Below are 25,756 nucleotides of genomic sequence, written 5' to 3' on the forward strand. Positions count from 1 at the left end.
GTCATTTTTGTCATTTTTGTCATTTTTGTCATTTTTGTCATTTTTGTCATTTTTGTCATTTTTGTCATTTTTGTCATTTTTGTCATTTTTGTCATTTTTGTCATTTTTGTCATTTTTGTCATTTTTGTCATTTTTGTCATTTTTGTCATTTTTGTCATTTTTGTCATTTTTGTCATTTTTGTCATTTTTGTCATTTTTGTCATTTTTGTCATTTTTGTCATTTTTGTCATTTTTGTCATTTTTGTCATTTTTGTCATTTTTGTCATTTTTGTCATTTTTGTCATTTTTGTCATTTTTGTCATTTTTGTCATTTTTGTCATTTTTGTCATTTTTGTCATTTTTGTCATTTTTGTCATTTTTGTCATTTTTGTCATTTTTGTCATTTTTGTCATTTTTGTCATTTTTGTCATTTTTGTCATTTTTGTCATTTTTGTCATTTTTGTCATTTTTGTCATTTTTGTCATTTTTGTCATTTTTGTCATTTTTGTCATTTTTGTCATTTTTGTCATTTTTGTCATTTTTGTCATTTTTGTCATTTTTGTCATTTTTGTCATTTTTGTCATTTTTGTCATTTTTGTCATTTTTGTCATTTTTGTCATTTTTGTCATTTTTGTCATTTTTGTCATTTTTGTCATTTTTGTCATTTTTGTCATTTTTGTCATTTTTGTCATTTTTGTCATTTTTGTCATTTTTGTCATTTTTGTCATTTTTGTCATTTTTGTCATTTTTGTCATTTTTGTCATTTTTGTCATTTTTGTCATTTTTGTCATTTTTGTCATTTTTGTCATTTTTGTCATTTTTGTCATTTTTGTCATTTTTGTCATTTTTGTCATTTTTGTCATTTTTGTCATTTTTGTCATTTTTGTCATTTTTGTCATTTTTGTCATTTTTGTCATTTTTGTCATTTTTGTCATTTTTGTCATTTTTGTCATTTTTGTCATTTTTGTCATTTTTGTCATTTTTGTCATTTTTGTCATTTTTGTCATTTTTGTCATTTTTGTCATTTTTGTCATTTTTGTCATTTTTGTCATTTTTGTCATTTTTGTCATTTTTGTCATTTTTGTCATTTTTGTCATTTTTGTCATTTTTGTCATTTTTGTCATTTTTGTCATTTTTGTCATTTTTGTCATTTTTGTCATTTTTGTCATTTTTGTCATTTTTGTCATTTTTGTCATTTTTGTCATTTTTGTCATTTTTGTCATTTTTGTCATTTTTGTCATTTTTGTCATTTTTGTCATTTTTGTCATTTTTGTCATTTTTGTCATTTTTGTCATTTTTGTCATTTTTGTCATTTTTGTCATTTTTGTCATTTTTGTCATTTTTGTCATTTTTGTCATTTTTGTCATTTTTGTCATTTTTGTCATTTTTGTCATTTTTGTCATTTTTGTCATTTTTGTCATTTTTGTCATTTTTGTCATTTTTGTCATTTTTGTCATTTTTGTCATTTTTGTCATTTTTGTCATTTTTGTCATTTTTGTCATTTTTGTCATTTTTGTCATTTTTGTCATTTTTGTCATTTTTGTCATTTTTGTCATTTTTGTCATTTTTGTCATTTTTGTCATTTTTGTCCTTTTTGGTCATTTTCGTCATTTTTGTCATTTTTGTCATTTTTGTCATTTTTGTCATTTTTGTCATTTTTGTCATTTTTGTCATTTTTGTCATTTTTGTCATTTTTGTCATTTTTGTCATTTTTGTCATTTTTGTCATTTTTGTCATTTTTGTCATTTTTGTCATTTATGTCATTTTTGTCATTTTTGTCATTTTTGTCATTTTTGTCATTTTTGTCATTTTTGTCATTTTTGTCATTTTTGTCATTTTTGTCATTTTTGTCATTTTTGTCATTTTTGTCATTTTTGTCATTTTTGTCATTTTTGTCATTTTTGTCATTTTTGTCATTTTTGTCATTTTTGTCATTTTTGTCATTTTTGTCATTTTTGTCATTTTTGTCATTTTTGTCATTTTAGTTAGGAGGATTGATCAACAAAGTAGCCTTATTTCAAATCTTTTGATGAAAAACTTAAGTGAATTTTATAACAGTGAACACGTTTTATTTCTGATTTTATTGTTCTTTTTGGTTTAACGATTTTGTTTTTATTCAAATGTGATTAGCGATTGAGATATGCAAGTGCAACTAATACCAGCCATTGATTCTTAAATCAATCCCCAACCCAGATAAGATTGGGGTCACTCAGAGGGGTTTTCTTATCGATTTTTGGATCAGTTAGTGTAGACTTTCAAGGAGCTCGGTACTCGTTTAGGTGAAAAGTTTTTTGACTTTCGAAAATGTCATTCGTTATCGAAAATGGTCCAGCAACGGCGGAGTTGCTGGAAATCGCCAAAGTTGAGCTCCGAGAAACTCCCGAAGTTCGAACGGCCGCCATTGAAGAGCTGAGGCAGAAATTACAGGCGGCCAGCGATCTGTATTTTCCAGACGATGATGAATTTCTGTTGATTTTCCTCCGACCGACTCACTTCTACGTGGATAGTGCTCTCAAATTGGTTTGTTAATGTTAGTTATGGACAAGATTTGTTTTGTTGCAAAATCACCAAAAATTTCAGATGCGCAATGCAGCCGAATTCAAGAAGACGCACCAGAATGTCATCGGGAATGTGATGCCTTCGGATCTGCGAAACGAAATTTTGAATTACAATCTGGTGACGGTGCTCACAAATCGGGACCAGAAGGGACGTCGAATCGTGATCATTCGCATGGGGGAAGTTTGGGATCCGAAGGCCGTCCATGAGGACAAAATTTTCGGCATCCTGCACACCATGCAGAAACTGGCTGTGATGGAACCGGCCACTCAGATCAACGGAGTTGTCGTGATCTACGATTTCGAGGGGTTGGGCATGAAGCAGGTGAACGGAATTTCCACCGGAGGAACCAAGAGGTTGCTTACCTTTATCCAGGAGGCAGCCCCGGTGCGCATGAAAGCCATCCACTTTGTCAAGGAACCGATGCTGTTCAATATGCTTTTTGCGATGATGAAACCTTTCATCAAGGAAAAGCTGAAAAATAGGGTCAGGAATAACTAACCAGAATTAGATTTATATTTTAATCATTTTCTTAAAAAATCACAGATGCTTTTCCACGGAAACGACATGAAAAAGTTACATAAGCACATCGATGTTGACTGTCTGCCGATGAACTACGGCGGAAGTATGCCACAGCTCAGCTACGGCTCCAAAGAATGGTATCCCGAGATGGAGAGGCACAGTGACTTCATCCAGAAATTCAACTCTGGAGGCTTCAAGCAATGAGTTTTCATATCGAACATTGGAAATAAAACAATTTTCTTCTATGCTTTTTTCGTGTTTGATTAGGTATATTCCGAAAAACCTTCAGTGAAATCTGTATTCATCCAGAACTCAACGCAAACATTTAATTCCATGTCCTTCTTAAACTGCATTACCTATATGCAGGTTCACTGTCTTAAACGCTGTTTTTTATTTCTTTAAGAAGGCGATGAAATTTTCGAATCGCAAAAGCTGTCTAGAGCAGCTGGGAAAGGAAGAAGAAGGCTGAGTCAGTCCACTTGCCGACTCGAAGCTTTTTTCTTCCAAGAAAGAAATGGGTGATAGAAAGAGTGTAGTGGAAACCCCGACTTGCTGCGATCTAAGACTCTTACCGCGAATCGACCGAAAGAAAAGTGGTGTGGGCAAACGTGGAAGTGAGTGGAATAGAGGCTGAGAAGTGAAAAAGAACTAGCAGAAAGCGGTCTGGTGAAAAGTGATGAAAAATGATTTAGATTCAGGTGAAAGAAGAAAAGTGCCAAAAGTGCTAAATTGAATTAAGGTGGTATTGGAAGCGTGATTTTATAAGTTGGACCAGTCGTAGGAAAAAAACTTGGGCTGCTTGCGCTTTAAATTCAGCAAAAAAGTAGTCTAAAGAAGATAAACAATGTGAGGTAAGGTAAGAAGAGTTTTGGCAGCAAGGTAAGAGAATTGAAGTGTATTTGAATTTTTTTTTTTTTCAAGTAACTATATTAGAGCAATCATCTGCCAACTATCCAGGTGTATACACACGAATGCCGGAATATGTGATGAAAATTTATAAAAATTTAAATTACATTTTTGTAAATTTTTGAATGGTTGTGGAAGTTATTGAAACATTCCTTCAAAATAAATACCAACATTGACAGGAATTACATACAGCCACAACAGATAACACGAAGCCATGGTGCCGGGTGTGGAAAATTCTGCATTAGAGACAACTTACTTAACTTACTTACTTAATGATCCCGCGCCGATCCTCCGGTGCATAGGGCCGTGGTAAAAGACCTCCACTGTTGACGATCCGGAGCCAGCGTCTTCACCTGGTCCCAGTCAAGATTCTCGTCGACAGTTCGGATTTCAGCGGCTAGGCATCGCCGCCACGAGCTTTTGGGTCTGCCTCTTCTTCGATGACCTTCTGGATTTCAATCAAGCGCCTCTCTGCAAATCTCGTTTTCATCTCTTCGCAGCGTGTGCCCAATCCATCTCCACTTACGTTCCCGAATCTCTATTTCTAGCGCCCTTTGATGACATCGGCGATGCAGTTCCTCATTCGAGATCCAGTTGCCAGGCCACCAAGCGCGGATGATATTCCGCAGGCAGCGGTTTACAAATACTTGCAGATTTCGCGTCGTCACCGCATATGTGCACCAAGTTTCGCACCCGTACAGCAATACGGATTTGACGTTTGAGTTGAAGATTCGGATTATTGTTCGTAGAGGGATCTGGCGTGACCGCCAGATGTTTCGGAGACTCGCAAACGCAAATCGGGCCTTTCTGATCCGGGTTTCGATGTCTTTCCTGGTACCACCATCAGGCGTTATCTGGCTACCAAGATACTGGAAGCACTCCACTTTCTCAACTTGTTGCCCAGCTACCATGAAACTGGAGGGATTTGCTGTGTTGATCTCCATCGACTTGGTCTTTCCGACATTGACTTTGAGACCTGCTGCCTTGGAACTTTCGGTGAGGTCGTCGAGTTTGCTCTGCATATTCGGTTGTGTTTGGGCGAGCAAAACTATATCGTCAGCCAGGTCAAGGTCGTTCAGTTGCTCAATAGTTAAAGGATTCCACGGCAATCCTCGGTTCGGTGCACAGTCGATCGATCCAATCAGAATCTCATCAGTACGATTAGAAAAAGTAGCGGTGATAAAATGCTTCGATGAGATGGACTAGTTTCTCTGGGACCCCTCGTTGCCTTAGAGCCGCCCAGATGTTTTCATGGTTAAGTCGGTCGAATGCTTTTTCGAAATCAACGAACACCAGCAGAAGGGAGTCCTGGAATTCGTTGATTTGTTCCAGTATGATTCGTAGCGTTGTGATGTGGTCCACACATGATCGTCCGGATCGGAATCCAGCTTGTTGCCGTCGGAGTGTAGCATCGATTTTCTCCTGGATCCTGTTCAGGATCACTTTGCAGAGTACTTTGAGGGTTGTACAGATCAACGTTATGCCTCGCCAGTTACCGCACTCTGTCAGGTCTCCTTTCTTCGGGACCTTTACGAGGATACCCTGCATCCAGTAGGCCGGAAATGTTGCAGTATCCCAGATGTCAGCGAAAAGACGGTGCAACATTTGTGTTGATAGGGCAGGGTCGGTTTTCAGCATTTCAGCAGAGATGAAATCGATCCCAGGTGCTTTGTTGGATTTTATGTTTTTGATTGCCGCTTCTATTTCAGCCAGCGAGGGCGCTTCCGAGTTGACGCCATTAATGCGACTTACTGTTGGCGCTTCAAGCTGCGGGTTCTGTTGGCCATCGCTATTCGTGACTCGGAAGAGTTGTTCGAAATGCTCAGTCCATCGTTTGAGCTGATCTGTTCGATCGGTCTTTCAGCGGCATTCTTGCATTAGTCCTTGCACCACTGAGGCGGCGAGAAATGTCATAAAGTAATCGGATATTTCCATTGGCGGCGGCTCTTTCGCCCTCTTCGGCTAGGGAGTTTGTCCAGGCTCTCTTGTCTCGTCTACAAGCTCGTTTAACTGCCTTTTCCAGCTCCGCATACCGTAAACGGGCGGCTTCTTTGGCTGACACGGTACATGCCTGCTCAATTCCGACTTTCGCCTTTCTCCGATCATCGACCATCCTCCAGGTTTCATCCGACATCCATTCTCTTCGTCTTCCACAAACTTTACCGAGAGTACCATGGCTCGTCTTTATCACGACGGCATTCTTGATTCCACACCACTGTTCTTCGACTGTTCCGTCTGTCGGCAGCTCCGAGGCTCTGGATTCTAGCTGTTCAACGTATGCCCTTTTCACCTCTGGATTCTCCAACCGGTGGACGTCGTTTCGACATCCGACTTTCTCCTCGCGCCGTTGGACACGCGCAACTCTCAGTCGTATCTCGCCAAGGACGAGGTGATGGTCAGATGCAATGTCTGCGCTTCGTTTGTTGCGGACATCAAGAAGGCTCCTTCTCCATTTTCGGCTGATTCAGATGTGGTCAATTTGATTTTCTGTTCGGCCATCTCGGGATACCCAAGTGACCTTATGTGCTGGTCGATGGGGGAAGAGCGATCCACCGATCACCATGTTGTTGTTGCCACAAAATTCTACAAACAGCTCTCCGTTTTCGCTCATCTGTCCTAGGCCATGGCGCCCCCAATTTAAGAGTGATTGATAAAATGTAAAGCTAGCAAGCATGAAATTTTTGAAAAGTTCGATCGATGGTATCAAAAGTTACGTGAGGTACAATATTTCAGGCATGAACCTAGAAATGCGATTTCTATAGAATTTTGGGCGCATGAATCCATAGCAAAGTCATATTTTCTGTTTAACAACCAGTTAATCTATTTCAACCAAAAAATCAAAACAATATCGCGAGGTGCTGATTTTAAAACACAAATGGATCATTTATTCCATTTTTTCTTTTCTTCATTGCTTTTGCCAGACATTTTTTGACTTATTTGTGGATGGATGAATCGTCCAAAATTCTATAAAAATGGCATTTTTAGATTCATGTCCGAAATATTGTACCTCGCGTAACTTTTGATACCATCGATAGAACTTTTCAAAAACTTCAGTCACGCTAACTTTATATTTCAACACACATATGAGGGGTGTTGAGGGTGTATAACACATTTAGACGAATTTCGTACTCCAGCTAGGGTCTATAAACAATTGCGAGCTATTTTTCCATGATGATACCGTCGTATCGATAAAAACATATTTAGAATGATCCTACGCACCGTTTTGACCATATAGGCTTGGAAGATTCCTCTTTAATTTATATGGGGATTTAAAGAAGATTGCAAAATTTTCAAACGCGTTTTTCTCGAAACTTTAAAAATGAACATAGACCCTTTTCACGTGTTGGTGCTGATTTCTATCTTCGCTTTTTTGTAGAGTTAACATGCTCTCTTTCTTCTTCCGCTATGGAGCCTTATGGAGTAATTCGTCTACAACCGTGCATGAATCTGAATAACGATCTGGACTATCGACTTATCGTAACGATAAGTAAAATCTTACGACAAAAACAAAGTCTCGGAAGCAGTAAACGACATTAGGGAAACAGTTTGATTGCGTGGTGATGAGCGACGAAGTTGCGCCAAGACAAACTTCAGACAGCTTCCTGGACAAGAGTATTTACGTGAAACAGTATCTTCAAAAGCGGCTGCTGCTTTTCCTGAAGAAACATGACTAGTCAGTGCTGTTTTGGCCGGATTTGGCATCCTGTCATTATAACAACTTTCAGGTTGTGCCCAAGGATAAGAACCCTCCCAACAATCGAAAAATATTTGGCGATAGGCAGAACCTCAGAAGACCCAAAAACTGCAAGCAGCGGGAAACAGTTCAAAGCAATCTGGCGTTCTGCGGCGAAAAAAGTGGATTAGGTGACAGAACAAAGTCTGATGCCTAGAATCAGTACTGCTGGGTGAAAATGATCGTCAAGATTATCCTTATCTGACTGGGCGTAGCCGATGCTTCCTCTGACTTTGATAACCGGTCAAGAAGTGCGATAGCTTGATCCAAAAGTTTTCAGTTATTTTCTGCCGCAGTAGTAAAAAAAAATTAAAAAAAAATAAAAAATTTCCATGTTAAAAGTAACTCTAAGTGCATTTATCAAGCTATAAATTGAAGCCGTTCTTTTTACTGAGATATTGCTCAATATATTTATGAGCGATTACGTCATGTCGAAAATTGAGCGCTTTAAGAGTTGATTTGTAACTTTTGAACGGCGCAACAGATGGCACTGTTTCCAGTCAATTTTCAACGTATTTTTCTGTTGATGGCTTTAAAATTTTTACACACTTTTTTGATGATTTATTGTTCGAGCTTGTACGTCTGTTCTCTGTCTCTTAACTGAGTTCTTTTTCTGTCTTTAACTTACATATGGAAATTCAAAAAGAAATATACTTTAATTATTTTTGAAATAAACAAATAATTTATTTATACGCAATTTAGTTTGACCACTTTTTGATCCATACACCCTTTAATTCTATGAATAAATTGCTTAATTTGCTCTTGAGAACCTACTGAAAGCCTCATTACATTTATAACATTTTTATAAACGTACCGACAAAGTTATAGCGTAATTTCTTTTAGAACATGGGTTATGAACTTTGTAACTGTTCAAGTGAATGGAATCATATCGTTAAAAAGTTTGTTTCGTTTATTTCATTAAATTACACATTTCAAATACACTTTCTTTATTAATCAACTTATTGAAAAACGTTGTCACATTATTAGAAAATTTTAATTCGATTTTATCAATCAGCGGCATTTCGAATTGTCATGGTAGTGGTTGAGAAAATGTAATTGCGACTCAATTAGGCATTGTGAAACGATTGCGGAAAACTCTTCCCCAATCAACCAGATACAGCAATCCTGAAATAAAACCGACCGATCCCGAGGCAATGTTGAGTCCCTTCGGATAGTAGCACGAGGCCGAATAAATGACAACCCAGTAGCCGTAGAAGTAAATTAACGCCGTGGCCAATCCGGTAAGCCACAGCTCGGCGCGTTCCAAGATGGCCGGCGTAAACAAACCCTTCAGCAGCCGGCCACGAGCCACGGTATCCGCAAGAATGATCAACGTCAGTGCCAGGGTGTTCATGTTCACGAAAATGAATGTGTACAGCAATTCGGCTCGCTGTTGATCGACACATGTTTCGTCTGGTCGAATTAGCGATAGCGAAACGATTGTCGCAATCTGGAAAGATATCAAAGCAGGCGATTGAAAAGCAATATGGCGAAATGCGCATCACACAAGAACCCATTCAAATTACTCACCACCTGGCCTACTTTGAGGTGACCCTTGACGGTCATCAACGAGGCCCAATCCCAACCGGAAGGTATCTGCACCGGATTTTCGACAACCGGAGGCAACTGCACAGTCACTTCCGGTGCCGGTTTCATCTGGAATCGATGAAAATCGTCCATGAACTGTTTGGTTCGGGGATCCTGGTCTCGGGAATCCATGTTTTTTCAGTCACCGCACTAAGTATATAATAATTTCTTCCTTTCCGTATGGCTGGAAAGTTAAGAATGAAAGCGCGTTGAAGTGCTGACTGCACTCGAACTTTTAGATACTTAAACGCAGCTAGTTGAAGGGGCGTACCTACTTCAGAATTTAAAAAAAAATACTAATTCAAAAACTTACTCTCTACACTGAAAATGCTTGATTCAAGCTCTAATATTGTAAGTTGAAAATTTTATAAATTGAATCTTCAATCCATTTGGTACGCCTCTTTTTCCATGATATATGTACCTACATATCTTATCTCCATATCGGACGGTAAAGAATCAATTCCATTTTTACTTTTCTCTCCTAGAGACAATTTGTGTTCGGAACAAAACTGTTTTACAGAAGGAATTATTAGATCTAAAAACTTGTCCAACATTGATGGTTTAAATTTGTAAATTTTTTATGATTCGAGTTTTTTATCGACCCTGTTAAGTTTCGACGTCCTATAATTTATTTGGTTTTACATGCTCTCCGTGCGTTTTTCTAAGAAACGCAAAACCTGGAACTGCACTGTTGGAAAACCATATCTAAACATTGGCGGCTGCAAACGGCTGACGCTCGAGTCGTTTGACAAACACGATTTTTGCGGTATAACAGAAACATGGCGATGCTTTAAATAAATATCATCAGAAAAAATTAAAAAAAAAATGACGAAAGAAACTACCGATTTTGATAAAGTACTTGAGCGTCTGTAGGCTTCCGGCTACTAAATAAGTAAACAAACCAAAGTAGAATGAAAAATAACCACTTCATTTCTCTACACTCGCTCAAACGTTTATACCTACGTGGGTGGAATTCGTCGATCTTTAGGATCAAACGCGTAGCAGAACAAAATTTGTTGCTCTTGCGGGTTAAACGGTTTGACATGAGAGAAAAAATTAAATTATTTTTTTCTTTAATTTTGATTTCAATACGTCCTTCAAACCTCTAAATCTAAAATCATCCTTTACCCGATTTATTATTAACATTTTGTTTTTCTTTCAACTTTTGCATTATTGCGATATCTTTGTGTAATTTTTATCATTAAAAACATATTTGTGTAATTTTTCATTTTTTAGGAAATTTTAATGCTATTATTGTATAATTTGCATAATTTTTGCATAATTTTGTGAGATTTTCGTGAAATTATTGTTTGAATTTTATGTAATTTTGGTGTTATTTTTGTGAAAGTTTTGGGTAATTTTTGTGTAATTTTTGTGTAATTTTTGTGTAATTTTTGTGTTATTTTTGTGTAATTTTTGTGTAACTTTTGTGTAATTTTTGTGTAATTGTAGTTTATTTTTTGTGTAATTTTGTGTAATTTTCGTAAAATTTTGTGTATTTTTTTTGTGTAATTTTTGGATAATTGTTGTGCAATTTTTTTGTGTTATTTTTGTGTAATTTTTGTAAAATTTTTGATAATTTTGCAATATTTTTATTTTTTATTATTTAAAACATGTTTGTGTAATTATTTTTATTTTCATCGAGACATTCATTATATTATTGTGTTATTTATTGTGTCGCACAGATTGACTCCAATCTTATGTTATTTTTGTTGCATTTTTGCATAATTTTGTGTAATTTTCGTAAAATTTATGTTGAATTTTTTTTTAAATTTGTGTAGTTTTGGTGTTATTTTCGTGCAGTTTTTGTGTAACTGTTGTGTTTTTTTTTTGTGTAATTTTTGTGTTTTTGTCGTGATATTTATGTGTAATTTTCATATTATTTTTATGTAATTTTTGTTTATTTTTTGTCTAGTTTTTGTATAATTTTGAGTATTTTTATGTAATTTTTGTGTTATTTTTGTGTAACTTTTGTGTAGTGTATGTGTTATTTTTGTGAATTTTTTGTGTAATTTTTCAGTAATTTGTGTGTCATTTGTGAAATTTATGTGCAATTTTAGTGTATTTTTTGTAAAATTTTTGTAATGTTTTTTTTTGGGATTTTTGTGTAATTTTTCTAAAATTATTGCGTTTTTTGTATAATTTTTGTGTATTATTTATGTAATTTTTGTGTAAATTATGTGTAATTTTTGTGTAATTTTTGTTAATTTTTTTTGAATTTATTGTGCAATTTTTGTTTGATTTCTGTGTAGTTTTTGTGGTATTTTACTGTAATTTTGGTGTAGTTTTTGTTTTTTTTTGTAGAATTTAAAACTGGAATTACTTAAAACATTTTTGTGTAATTTTTCATTTTTTTTCGAGATTTTTATGCTTTATTGTGTTATTTATGGTGCCAATTTGAAGTCAATCTTTTGTTTTTTTGTGTCATATTTGCATAAATTTTGTGTATTTTTGAGTAATATTCGTGAAACTTTTGTTGAATATTTGTGTTAATTTAAAGTAATTTTTTTTATAACTGTTGGGTAATTTTTGTGTTGATTTTGTGTAATTTTTGGTGCACTTTTTGTGTATTTGTCGTGAAATTTCTGTGTAACTTTTGTGAAATTTTTGTGAAATTTTGTATATTTTTTGTGTTATTCTTGTGATTATTTTTTTTTATCATTTCTGAGTTATTTGTGTATAATTTTTGTGTAATTTTTGCATAATTTTTGTGTTATTTAAGTGTTACTCCGTTTTATTTTAGTTTAATTTTTGTTTAATTTTCATTTCACTTCTGTGTTATTTTTGTGAAAAAATGTTTTTTTTTTATTTTTTTTGTCATTCTAGTTATTTTTGTCATTTATGTCATTTTTGTCATTTTTGTCATTTTTGTCATTTTTGTCATTTTTGTCATTTTTGTCATTTTTGTCATTTTTGACATTTTTGTCATTTTTGTCATTTTTGTCATTTTTGTCATTTTTGTCATTTTTGTCATTTTTGTCATTTTTGTCATTTTTGTCATTTTTGTCATTTTTGTCATTTTTGTCATTTTTGTCATTTTTGTCATTTTTGTCATTTTTGTCATTTTTGTCATTTTTGTCATTTTTGTCATTTTTGTCATTTTTGTCATTTTTGTCATTTTTGTCATTTTTGTCATTTTTGTCATTTTTGTCATTTTTGTCATTTTTGTCATTTTTGTCATTTTTGTCATTTTTGTCATTTTTGTCATTTTTGTCATTTTTGTCATTTTTGTCATTTTTGTCATTTTTGTCATTTTTGTCATTTTTGTCATTTTTGTCATTTTTGTCATTTTTGTCATTTTTGTCATTTTTGTCATTTTTGTCATTTTTGTCATTTTTGTCATTTTTGTCATTTTTGTCATTTTTGTCATTTTTGTCATTTTTTTCATTTTTGTCATTTTTGTCATTTTTGTCATTTTTGTCATTTTTGTCATTTTTGTCATTTTTGTCATTTTTGTCATTTTTGTCATTTTTGTCATTTTTGTCATTTTTGTCATTTTTGTCATTTTTGTCATTTTTGTCATTTTTGTCATTTTTGTCATTTTTGTCATTTTTGTCATTTTTGTCATTTTTGTCATTTTTGTCATTTTTGTCATTTTTGTCATTTTTGTCATTTTTGTCATTTTTGTCATTTTTGTCATTTTTGTCATTTTTGTCATTTTTGTCATTTTTGTCATTTTTGTCATTTTTGTCATTTTTGTCATTTTTGTCATTTTTGTCATTTTTGTCATTTTTGTCATTTTTGTCATTTTTGTCATTTTTGTCATTTTTGTCATTTTTGTCATTTTTGTCATTTTTGTCATTTTTGTCATTTTTGTCATTTTTGTCATTTTTGTCATTTTTGTCATTTTTGTCATTTTTGTCATTTTTGTCATTTTTGTCATTTTTGTCATTTTTGTCATTTTTGTCATTTTTGTCATTTTTGTCATTTTTGTCATTTTTGTCATTTTTGTCATTTTTGTCATTTTTGTCATTGTTGTCATTGTTGTCATTTTTGTCATTTTTGTCATTTTGGTCATTTCTGTCATTTTTGTCATTTTCGTCATTATTGTCATTTTTTCGTTCGATTGCTTTGATTCATTTGAATTATGTGTAAATGTGTTTTTTATTTTATATTTCATTCTTCGCATTTTTTTTGGCAGTTTTATAATAAAATTAAAAGGAATATGTTTATACCGTATTCCATTCATTTCCTTGGAAACCGTTTATCTGATTCACCCGTTACTTCCGATATCGTTCAAATGATCAGTTCTCATATGGTTTCCCAACGTTTTTTTCTGTAATGTCCAATTATCGCCTTACGGTTCCGTACGGACCGGAATGCGATGATGGGATGATTTTCGGTTATGTATCAAGAAGAACACGCGATGATTAGCGCAAATTTATACTATTTTTCATATAGTGGTGAATCAGAATTAAAAGGTATGAATTCTAAACTCAACTTAGAATTGAGAGTTCATTGCCTTATTTATCTACTGATTTTGTTTGAATTTCATATTCTTACAAAATTTAAAAATTTTAATCTCATATTTTTCCAGAAAGATCCGGAAGCGAGCAGTTCAAATCAGACAGAATATTGATATCACCGCCTGCTTTGTTTGGGGTCCCAGTCCAATAAATGTCAAACACGGAGTTGAATTGGATTTCCCATTGGCTCCATACTCTACTTGAATACGACTCGTTCTGGTGCTGCATGGTGTCCTAAAGTGAACGATTCCGAAGAATTTTTCTGGTATCGATCCATCGAAATGCGACCGTGCTTAATTCTTGTGTTTTCTGCACAACAACACCACGAGAATAGCACCAGAAGAAGTCCGTAAAGTTTTACGACGGTGCAATTGGCGTTGACGCAAGTTCTTTGGGGCGCCGAGAAGCAGCAGCAGCAGCAACGACGACAACTTGGATTAGCTCCAGCCCCAAACAAGAACTCAAATTAGCACTGGCAGTCGACCGAGCCAACGTTGTTTATAAATTGTCGCCCATCGATGGATCCAGCTTTTATTCAACGGTCGCGCGTCCAGTCGTTCGGATCACTGTTCTCTGTCTGTGCTGAATAAGCCCTTCTGAAAAGGGACACCTCAAGAGAGAGAGAGAGAAGTTGTCCTTGGCAAAAGGGAAGCGAGGGAAGAAGTTCAAAGCCTACTACTAGTTCAAGTTCAATTGCACATTCAAGTGATTCGAAGGGAAAACCTTAAACAAAATAACTGGTTGTGATATTTGAAAATTTAAAGTGATCAGAAGAAAAAGTGATTCGAGATGTCGATCAAGCAGGACGATAAGGACTACTTCTACATCGATCTGGGGCAGGGTTACGAGATCAAGGTCCAAGCGGACGAGTACACAGATCCGGCCCTCAAGGCCAAGGCCGCTGCTGAGATCAACGAAAGTCCGGAAGTGATGGAAAGGGCACTGACCGAGCTGCGGGAACAGCTTCGCAATGAACCCGGTCTCTTTCTGCCCCTCGAGAGCGATGCCTTTCTGTTGCGTTTCTTGCGCCCCAATCGCTACTCGGTCGAGGACACGCTCAAGATGATTCGCTGTGCCTATCGGCTGAAGCAGCGCAGCAAGGAGTACTACGAGAACACCCCCAATCCGAGCTCGGTGCGGCACGTTTTCGACCTGGGCATGATTTGGTTTATGCCGGAGCGGGACAGCGACGGGGCGGCCATTTGCGTCGTCGAGGTGGGAAGTAAGTCACCGCAGGTTTTTGTTTACTTTTTTTTTTTTCAGCTGCTCTGTCAGCAGGGGAGATGGCAGATTTAAATTCGGGATTTTTCTCGAAATATTCAATCCGCCGTGCGAAAACTGGTTTTCGGGTAAAATTTGAAAGGCGTTTGGAGCGAAACGGATTCCAGAAAGCTACCACTTAGAGGGGATCTATCGTTTGAATACCCGGAGAAGACATTAAAATTTGCATATTTTTTGTCGAAATTTATTTGCGTATATTTTGGACACGAATCTCGGGGTAATGAGCAGCGAATATTCATAAATATGCATGTATGTGAAAGTTGGAACTGGAACTCGAAGAAAGATGTTTTAACAAAGCATGCTATGAATTAATACATAATGGTATACGAACATTAATCAATATTATGATATTTTTGTTCATGTCACTTGAATGGGTTAATACGTTAATATATTTTGGATCACTATTGAAATGAAAAAAAAATCAACGATTAAACGTGTCTCGAATCGTGTTTTTTTTTGCGTCATAGATCTCGTGACGGAACTCCCAACACATGTTTTGTGAGGGTAAGTGACGAACCGTGGATAATATTTGAAAAAAAAACAGATCCATTCAAATAAGCATGCCATGGCTGGAAATTTCAGTAGGTCCAACGAAAAATGCATTGATGAATCAGAGGATGCTTCGATGGCAAGGAAATTTTAAACGAATAATAATGCACAAATCGAAAAATTAATGGCTTATGGTTGAACAATGTCTCTTTTTTAATTCTTAAAGATTTATTAAAAACATCATCATAACATTCATGTTGAACTGACATTTTGAACAATAATTGGAATTTCAGAATATGAGGCATTCAGAACCTGAAAAGAGAAACGAAACGACGCAGTTATTTCGAAATACAAGGCCCCATCGATTTAGGCTCAGTTCGATTCCGGCACTGTTGACTGAAAAGGAAACTCTTATGATCTTTTTTGGCATTGCTTCTTAAGGAGTTTTTGGGATTTTTTGAATGTTTATAACTAGACTTAATCATTATGTAAGGATGAGATGAAAGATATGCAAAATATAAAACAAATTTAATCAAAAATAAGATAAAATAACAGTTATATTCGGCAACACTGAAATAAATAAAGCAAAATAAATGTCTATGGCAATGTTTGTTATTTTGGCAACACTAGGCAATTGTTTTTTTTTTTTTTTTTGGTTTGCCTTTCCGGTGAAAAAAGACAGAAATGGCTAAAGAAGCGCAGATTTCTAAGGCGTCTGCTGTTGATTGTTTCTTATGATTTGGCCTTCCGGTGGATAAAAAGACGGAATGGCTTTGGAAGCGCAGATTTTTAAGGCTGCTGCTAATTGTTTTTTTGGTTTGCCTTTTCGGTGGAAAAAGACGGAAATGGCTTAAGAAGCGCAGATTTTCAGGCAGCTTCTGCTGATTGTTTTCTTTGATTTGGCCTTCCAATGGAAAAAAGACGGAATTGGCTTTGGCAGCGTAGATTTTTAGGACTGTTATTGCTGTTTGTTCGTTTTGGTTTGGCTTTCCGTTGGTAAAAGATGGAATGGCTTTGGAAGAACATATTTTTAGGCAGCTTCTGTTGATTGTTTGGAATTGGCTTAGAAAGAACAGATTTTTAAGGCTGCTGTTTCTGATTGTTTGTGTTGATTTGATTTTGTTTTGGTTTGGCTTTCCGGTGGAAAAAAAAACGAAATTGGCTAAAGAAGCGTCGATTTCTAAGGCTCCTGCTGCTGATTGTTTGTTATGATTTAACCTTCCGGTGAATAAAGATGGAATAACTTTAGAAGCGCAGATTTTTAGGACTGTTGCGGCTGATTGTTTGTTTTGATTTCCGGTGGAAAAGACGGAAAGGCTAATGAAGCGCAGATTTTGAGACTTTTACTGCTGTTTGTCTTGGTTTGGCTTTCCGGTGGAAAAAGATGTAATGGATTTGGAAGCGCAGATTTCCAGGCAGCTTCTGCTGATTGTTTACTTTGATTTGGCCTTCCGGTGGAAAAAGACAGAATTGGCTTTGAAAGCACAGACTATTAAAGCTGCTGTTTCTTTTTTATTATTTTGATATGGATTTTTAAGGCCAATGCTGCTTATTGTTTGGTTTGAATTGGCCTTCTGATTGGGAAGGCTGTTTCTGAGAATACTATCGAATTATTCCTGCTCTCGTTAACAGAGACAGAGTGACAAGAAAAGCACAGTTTGAGGAAGCTGTTGCTAAGAATGTTTTCGGATTGTTCCAGCTCTGGTTAACAAAAACAAAGCGACAGGAAAAGCACATATTGGGAAGGCTTAGATGAAGAATATGCAGAAAATAAATTAAATTTTAAGATTTTAAAAGCCTTCCTCAAATTTTAAGGAATTTAGAAATGAGATAAGGGATATTTGAAATATAAAATTTTGTTGTTTAGAAAAATAAAAGTTTGTGAGTAATAGATTGAGAAGACAGCTTGGTGAGAAAAAAAACTCAAGCAGGTCGAGAGGACAGCTTGAAGTTAAATAAAATAAAAACAGCTTAAAACGAGTTTTCGTGACAGCTTTGCAGAAAATAAAAGTGTTAGTGCAAATAGACTGTTGATGAGTTGAGAGGACAGCTCCACAAAAACGAAAACCCAAGCAGGGTTCAAATATTTAAAATACATTTTTAAGCAAATTTTGAGGAGAGCTTGATGAAATAGAAATCTCAAGCAAGTTGCGACCATCAAAAAGCAAATTGAGAAGACAGCTTGGTGGAAACGATATCACAAGTGGGTTGAGAGGACAGCTTGAATGAAATTTGAAAAAAGATTTTAAGCTAGTTAAGAGGGCAGTTTGAAAAGATATGAAATCTCAAACTGGTTGAGAGGACAGCTTGAAGTAAATTTGAACAAATTAAATTTTAGCAAGTTGAGAGGAGAAAAAATCTTTCTCGATATGAGATGACAGCTTGAAATTATTTGTAAAAAAAACTCTAAGCGAGTTGAGAAGACAACTAAGTAAAAATGACTCTAGCGAGTTGAGAGAGCTGCTTGAAATTAATTTAGAGAAATAAACCCACAAAGTACGTTGAGAAGACAGCTTGGTGAAAAAAAAACTCAAGCAGGTTGAGAGGACAGCTTGAAGTAAAATAAAATAAAAAAGCTTGAAAGGAGTCTGGAGGACTGTTTTGTAAATAATAAAATAATTAGTGAAAAAAGACTTTTGATGAGTTGAGAGGACAGCATGATAAAAACGAAAACCCAAGCAGGGTTTAAATATTAAAAATACATTTCTAAGCAAACTTCGAGGAGAACTTGATGAGAAAGAAATCTTAAGCAAGTTGAGATCATCAAATAGTATGTTGAGAGGACAGCTTGGTGGAAATAAAATCACAAGTGGGTTGGAAGGACAGTTTGAACAAAATTTGAACAAAGATTTTAAGCGAGTTAAGAGGGCAGCTTGAAAAAAAAAAATGAAATCTCAAGCTGGTTGAGAGGACAGCTTGAAATAATTTAGAAAAAAAAATCTTTTAACTAGTAGAGAGGAGAAAAAAATTCCGCAAGTTGAGATGACAGCTTAAAATTAATTGTAGAAAAAAAAACTCTAAGTGAGCTGAGAGGACAGCTTAGTAAAAATGACTCAAGTGAGTTGAGAGAACTACTTGAAATTTCTTTTAAAAAAATCCCTTCAAAGCACGTTGAGAACACAGCGTGGCGAGAAAAAAAACTCAAGCAGGTCGAGAGGACAGTTTGAAATAAAATAAAATAAAAACAGCTTTAAACGACCTTTAATGAGTTGAAATGACACCTTGATAAAAACGAAAGCTCAAGCAGGGTTCAAATATTCAAAATACATCCTCAATTGAATTTTGAGGAGAGCTCGATGAGAAAGAAATCTCAAGCAAGTAGAGATCATCAACTAGCAAGTTGAGAGAACAGCTTGGTGGAAATAAAATCACAAATGGGTTGAAAGGACAGCTTGAATAAAATTTGAAAAAAGATCTTAAGCGAGTTAAGAGAGCAGTTTGGGAAAAAATGAAATCTCAAGTTGGTTGAGAGTACAGCTTGAAGAAAATTTGAGCAAATTAACTTCTAGAAAGTTGAGAGGAGAAAAAAACTTTCACGAGTTGAGATAGCTTGAATTGTTTGTAGAAAACATTTCTAAACGAGTTGAGAGAACAGCTTAGTAAATATGACTCAAGTGAGTTTAGAGAACTGCTTTAAATTACTTTAAAGAAGAAGAAAACTCAAAGCACGTTGAAAAGAAAAAAATTAAGCAGATTGAGAGGACAACTTGAAGTAAAGTAAAATTTAAACAACTTAAAACGAGTTTTCAGGACAACTTTGTAAAAAATAAAAGAGTTAGTAAAGAAATGGAGCTTGATGAAAACGGAAATTCAAGCAGGGTTTAAATATAAAAAAAAATCTTTAAGTGTATTTAAAGGAAAGCTTGATGTGAAAGTTATCTCAAGAAAGTTGAGATCATCAAATAGAAAGTTGAGAGGACAGCTTGGTGGAAATAAAATCACAAATGGATTGAAAGGACAGCTTGAATAAAATTTGAAAAAAGATCTTAAGCGAGAGAGAGCAGTTTGAAAAAAAATGAAATCTCAAGCTGGTTGAGAGGACAGCTTGAAGTAAATTTGAACAAATTAAATTTAAGCGAGTTGAGTGGACAAAAAATCTTTCTCGAGTTGAGATGACAGTTTGAAATTGTTTTTAGAAAAAAAAAACCTTTGAGCGAGTTGAGAGGACAGCTTAGTGAAAATGACTCAAGTGAGTTGAGTGCTGCTTGAAATTACTTTAAAGAATAGAACCTTCAAATCACGTTGAGAAGACAGCTTTTGGAAAAAAAAAAACAGCTAAAAACGTGTTTTGAGGACAGCTTTGTAGAAAATAAAAGAGTAAGTGAAAAAAAGATATTTGTGGACCTTTGATGAGTTGAGAGAACAGCTTGATGAAAACGAAAATTCAAGCAGGGTTTAAGAATTCCAAATACATCTTTAAGCAAATTTTGAGGAGTGCTTGATGAGAAAGAAATCTCAAGCAAGTTGAGATAATCAAATAGCAATTTGAGAGGGCATCTTGGTGGAAATGCAATCACAAGTGGGTTGAAAGGACAGCTTGAATGAAATTTGGAAAAAAGATCTCATGCGAGTTAAGAGGGCAGTTTGATAATGACATCTCAAGCAAGTTGGGAAGACAGCTTGAAGATAATTTGAGCAAATTAACTTTTAGCAAGTTGAGAGGAGAAAAAACTTCCGTGAGTTGAGATGACAGCTTGAAGTTGTTTGTAGAAAAAACCTTTGAGCGAGTTGAGAGGACAGCTCAGTAAAAATGATGACTCAAGTGAGTTAAGTGAACTGCTTGAAATTACTTTAAAGTAAAAAAAACCTGGAAGTACGTTGAGGAGACAGCTTGGTGAGTAAAAAATCTCAAGTGATTTGAGAGGACAGCTTGAGGTAAAATAAAATAAAAACAGCTGAAAATTAGTTTTGAAGACAGCTTAGGAAAAAATAAAAGGGTTAGTGAAAAAAGACCTGTTATGAATTGAGAGGAAAGCTTGATGAAAACGAAAACCCAAGCAGGGTTTGAGTATTCGAAATACATTTTTAAGCGAATTTTTAAGAGAGCTTGATGAGAAAAAAATTTCAAGCAAGTTGAGATCATCGAATATCAAGTTAAGAGGACAACTTGATGGAAATGAAATCACAAGTGAGTTGAGAGGACAGCATGAATAAATTTGAAAAGGATCTTAAGCGAGTTAAAATGAAATCTCAAGCGGGTTGAGAGGACAGCTTGAAGTAAATTCAAACAAATCAACTTTTAGCGAGTTGAGTTGAGAAAAAAAAGCTTCCGAGAGTTGAGATGACAGCCAGTAACAAACTTGAAATAAAAAAAAACACCTTTATGCGAATTGAGAGGACAGCTTGGTGAGCCAAAAACTAAAGTCAGTTGAAAAGATAGCTTGAAATTTCTTGTTAAATATTACCAATAAGCAAGTCTAGGGGACAAGTTGAAGAGAATAAACTTGAAGTAAGATGAAAATATAGCCTGAAATAAATTTGAATAAGCACCTTTAAGCATTTGGAAAAAAATCACCTCTAAGCGAGTTGAAATGACAGCTTAGTGAGAATGATGACTCAAGTAGGCTGAGAAGGCAGCTTGAAAAAAAAAATGGAAAAAAACATATTAGTGAGTTGAGGACACACTACGGAATCAATTCAAACTCAAGCGGTTTAAAAGGACAGCTTGAATTAAAATTGAACTTTTAGCGAGTTGAGAGAGACTTCAACTTCAGCGAGTGGAGAGGATAGCTTAAATTTAATTGAGGGAACACTTTCAAACGGTTTGAAAGGACAGCTTAATGCTAATGATAACTCAAGCGGATTGAGGGGACCGATAACAGCACGGTGAAAAAGACCTTTAAGCGAGTTGAGAGGACAGCTTGATACAAATGATGACTCAAACTGGTTGAATAAATAAGAATAAAAAAACATAGATCAAGTGTAAAACATTTTTTATAAGTATTGTAGAAATCCTACAAGCCGTTTGTACAGTTCATAAAGCATAACCAAAGGCAAATTTGGGATATATTTGAAGTTTGTTTCATAGAAAGAACGAAAGGTAGGTAGAGAAGCTTAAGACGGATTTACTTATCAATTTTAATAAATTTCAGAGTAAAAAATGCAGAAATCGAAGATTCAGAATTTCATTTATGAAACGAAATAGTGCATTTTAAACTTCAATTCAAACCACGCAACAAACGATAAACTTTTCAGCTTCGCCTGTTCTTTCGCTTGATTGCTCATTTTTATGGCTTGCTATGATTGTTAGGGATATAACAGCTAGGTACCTACTTTCATATCGAAAGATAGCTTGTGGAGTGCAAAGCACTCTTTGATGCGTTGAAATTATTCAATTTCAACATTGAGGCGTGGCGCATGTTACACTGGGCAGAATTTCGCAAACAACTCATAAAACGCAGAGTCCATGGTTTAGAACTGCAATTATCTCTTTCAGCCTTTTGGTGCACAACCTCAACCTGATGTTTTGCTTCGTGGTTTAACTTAGTTTATTTCTGTTTTTCTGTTAGACGCCTTGAGTATAAAATATTTTTGTTGATTGAGAAAAAATGGTAGATTCTTTACCTTTGTTTCACAATTCTTCCAGAAAAATGGGACACCTCGAAGGTGTCGATCGTGGAGCTGATCGCGGCCATCCGGATCTGTGTCGAGGCGGCGCTGCTCGATCCGGAAACGCAGCTGTGCGGCATGAAGGTGATCTTCGACACCGAGGGCCTTTCGATGTCCCAGATCGCGCAGAACACCCCCAAGCATGCCTGCATGATCCTGGACTGGGTGCAGAAGGCTTGCCCGTTCCGACTGAAGGGCGTTCACGTCGTCAACAACTCGATGCTGTTCAATGTGCTGTTTGCCATCTTCAAGCCGTTCATCTCCAAGGAGCTGCGCGAGAAGGTGCGTTGCTGTTTACCTTTTCAAATGTTCTCGAATACCCCGTTAGCTAGCGACATCAGCGGTTTGTTTATCATCTTCGTCTTCATTTGCAGATATTCTTCCACAACAAAGACTGGAAATCGTTGACCAAACAGATCAATCCGGACTGCTTGCGGCCCAAATATGGTGGCACGTGTGCCGCTCCCGAGTACGAAGGCCGTTTGATTGCCGATTTCCTGCAGCATTATGACAAATACTTTGACAGTGAGTATTGAATGAAGTTTGTGTCTGCACGGTGTCGAAACCTGTTCGCCAAAAAAATCTTCCAAGAGATATTTTAGTGCGATGCGTAGCCCTAATAAATATCGCTCGAAACGATTATCACCTTTGAAAATCTTCTAGTTTGAGCTGAAAACTAAAAGCTAGCGTTCAAGTGTTAAAAACAAGAATTTATTTTCCGGAAACAGATCAACGGGATAAGAGCAACAATTTTCAGTGACAACTTTTCCGGTTATTGGTTTGACACGCGCTATCTTACTGCCAAAATAAACTGCAAAAGCTGCGTTGATTAATTTTTTTCCCTTCTCTTCTTTCAGCTCTTGACACCTACGGCTACCAAGACGACCGACGATCCAAGTAGGCGCGAGCTGGACTTTGAAGAAACCGGCTAAATTGTGATCTAGAATTACCAGACAGCAATGCACAAAGCAAATCCAGACAGAATCCAGCTCGTGCAAGAGAAAACCTTGCAGAAGCTGGTGCGCTCAATTGAACTCACTCGGAAGGTTCAAGTTCATCGAGCGATGATCCGCTACCGAGTGAGGGTTTCTAGCTAGACTTAATAGTATTGATAGTTTGTAAGATTTTGCCATTTTTCCTTTCGATCGTTGGGTCGATTCGAGTTTAGGACAGTAAAGTAAGTAGATAGTTTGTTAACCGATAGCGATTTGCAATTTTGCTCCGCGGTTTGTCCAAATTGCTTTGACGTTATTGTTATGTATACATGACTTTGATTTCTAAGCCACTTCGGAAGGAATAATAAAACCAACCACAGATTTCCAAAAGTCAACGCCTTTGTGTTTCCTTCAATCGGAACTCAATTTACCACTCTACTGCCATGTCGTTGGTTTCCGAAATGTCACCTGGGTAAACAAAACCATCATCAATTAACCCAAGCATTTTGGTTGCGCAAGCAATCAGGTAAACACAAGACAAGTAGGCGATTCAACAACAACTGTCAACCGGCCATCCATCCGGTCGGTGTACTTGTGCAGAAATGAAATGGCCTTCCATTTTTCCTCGTTCTATGTAGATTCGTTGAGAAGTCCCCGCGCAGCGGTGGTGGATCAAGATCTACGAGACAAAACCACCAGAACAGCGAGCGGTCGGCATTGTTTTTCTTTTACTACAGACTTCAGAATCTGACAGAACATTCGTTCCATCGTCAGCCAGACTAAGACATAGGTACATAAATCGGATTTTATTCTTCACGTGTCAGACATCGTCAACAGTAACTCAATGTCTTCAATGGGTGCTACGATGTTGGAATTGCTAATTAGCAGCCTACTTTATAGTTTTACTGCTGCTGCTGCTGGCGGGCGACGACACAGACTTTTGCCAGCGAGTGCGAATTCTCTGGTGGATGACATCGATTAAGATCAATTGTGTAGGCTGGTTTTTTCCATCGATTTTTCAAAAGGCGATCCGAGCGCCAAAACTTTAACGACTTCCGAAATGCTTAGCTATTTTTTATGACTTACCGGCTTACTTATCGATCATGATTGGAAACATAACAACCCCTAACGAGAGTAGGACAAGAGTGAAGCACGTGTGCCAAACCACGTTGTGCTGAAATACATCTACCTACTCTTCCATCTTAGATGTTCGAGCCGGTATTCGGTAGATCAATTTGTGGAAATTAAACGCCTTTGGTTATGCAACAACGGTTTTTAAAGAAGTAGGTAGTTCAATCAATGAGGGACATATTTAACAGATGAATACTGCCACGTTAGTAAGTTTTATTGTTACGATTTGAACTTGAAGAAGATTATATTATTAAGAAGATTATATTATTTTGTTATACCTGAGGAATAATTTATTTCATTTTAATCCATTATTTTCATTTTTGTTATTCTTGCTGCTGTTTTGATTATAGTCGTTTTACCATCGCGACCATCGCATTCGCGACTTTATATCAACGTTGCAGTTGGCGGACAGTTATCGAAAAACTTATCCGGTACAACTGTAAGGGTAACCACAGAACCGGGAAAACCGGGAGAAACCCGGGAATTTAAACCCAAAACCGGGAAAATTGACAAAAGGAAAACGAAATTAAATTTTGGTTCCAAGATCACGGATTCAACCCAAAATTCAAAATTCAGAATTATAATTTAAATTTCCTAGACAGAATTGAACAGTTCAAAATTGTGTAAGAGGAATATCTAAAGTTTTTAAATTTATGAACTACTCTGATCTCTCTTCAATAACCCCTCTAAATTGGAAAAAAAACAAATTACAAATTTTACCGAAACCCAGAATTTAAAACTGCCTCGAAGAACGAGATGAGAAATTCAAAAAGTTTACTAACTTTTTTTCAAGTATCGCACATCATGATTCATAAAAAACTATCAATCATGTAAAAACAAACGAATCAAGGTTACATTTTAAAAAGTAGCTAATATTTTAATGTTTAATTCAGGGTTGCTAGCGATTTTTCGTATTGAAATTCCAAAGATTTTCCTGGTTTTTCCCCGGTTTATTCCCGGTTATAAATGATGATTTTCCTATTCACTTTACTCGTTTTTAAAGTAAAATCATGATAAATTTATAGAAAAGGGCCACAAGTTATCCCAAAACTTGTTAATCGGTTAAAAATCATGACAAAAACTTTGGCGTCTTTTAACACGTTGTCTTTTCATATCAAATTGACAGGTTTTCCTGATTTTTTTTTAAACGAATCTAACGAAATTGGCATCTATACGTTGTTTCGCTTTACAATTTCAATAGTTATGCAGAAAAAATCCTGTTAGAGTAATCTTGAAATTTTAATGTAGCATTTTTCAGCGACTGTGAAATTTTCTAGAATCTTATAGAGTTCTAGAAAAAAATTGTATAGTTTGTATAGAAATATGTAAAAATAATACATCGAATCATAATATCAAATCAGCTTTTCAACTTGAATGGGGATTTGTCTTAGAAAACTTTAAATCATTAGATTGCAAGAAAAAAGTTAGTTATTTTCTGAAAGCAGTTATATTTTTTGTACAAATCCAAACACATGTTTTAGAAAAAAAATGTTTTTTTTTAACAAAACAATGAATAACTTAAGTAGTGCCCTAGTCATTTAAACTAAAGATTCGTTAAAATA

The 25,756-nt window shown here is 35.7% G+C and overlaps 3 protein-coding genes across 3 annotated transcripts; 2 read left to right on the forward strand and 1 right to left on the reverse strand.

The window, feature by feature from the left end:
- The first annotated feature begins 2,178 nt into the window (after positions 1 to 2,178).
- Positions 2,179 to 3,276, forward strand: LOC129749365 (alpha-tocopherol transfer protein-like). The gene is made up of 3 exons (XM_055744325.1): positions 2,179 to 2,499; positions 2,560 to 3,021; positions 3,082 to 3,276. Exons 1-3 carry the CDS (start codon positions 2,284 to 2,286, stop codon positions 3,259 to 3,261), a joined length of 858 nt encoding a protein of 285 aa, XP_055600300.1. The 5' UTR covers positions 2,179 to 2,283; the 3' UTR covers positions 3,262 to 3,276.
- A 5,079-nt stretch (positions 3,277 to 8,355) lies between these two features.
- On the reverse strand, positions 8,356 to 9,466 carry LOC129748669 (uncharacterized). Its single transcript, XM_055743343.1, has 2 exons — positions 9,227 to 9,466; positions 8,356 to 9,146 (listed from the first exon to the last, which is right to left on the reverse strand). The coding sequence occupies exons 1-2, from the start codon at positions 9,413 to 9,415 to the stop codon at positions 8,760 to 8,762; spliced, it is 576 nt and encodes a 191-aa protein (XP_055599318.1). The 5' UTR covers positions 9,416 to 9,466; the 3' UTR covers positions 8,356 to 8,759.
- Positions 9,467 to 14,250: 4,784 nt separating this feature from the next.
- Positions 14,251 to 23,340, forward strand: LOC129748382 (clavesin-1-like). Its single transcript, XM_055742986.1, has 4 exons — positions 14,251 to 14,971; positions 22,106 to 22,410; positions 22,503 to 22,653; positions 22,986 to 23,340. The coding sequence occupies exons 1-4, from the start codon at positions 14,539 to 14,541 to the stop codon at positions 23,027 to 23,029; spliced, it is 933 nt and encodes a 310-aa protein (XP_055598961.1). The 5' UTR covers positions 14,251 to 14,538; the 3' UTR covers positions 23,030 to 23,340.
- The last annotated feature ends 2,416 nt before the right edge of the window (positions 23,341 to 25,756 follow it).

The sequence above is a fragment of the Uranotaenia lowii genome, chromosome 2 (assembly GCF_029784155.1).
Source record: "Uranotaenia lowii strain MFRU-FL chromosome 2, ASM2978415v1, whole genome shotgun sequence".
Taxonomy (NCBI): domain Eukaryota; kingdom Metazoa; phylum Arthropoda; class Insecta; order Diptera; family Culicidae; genus Uranotaenia; species Uranotaenia lowii.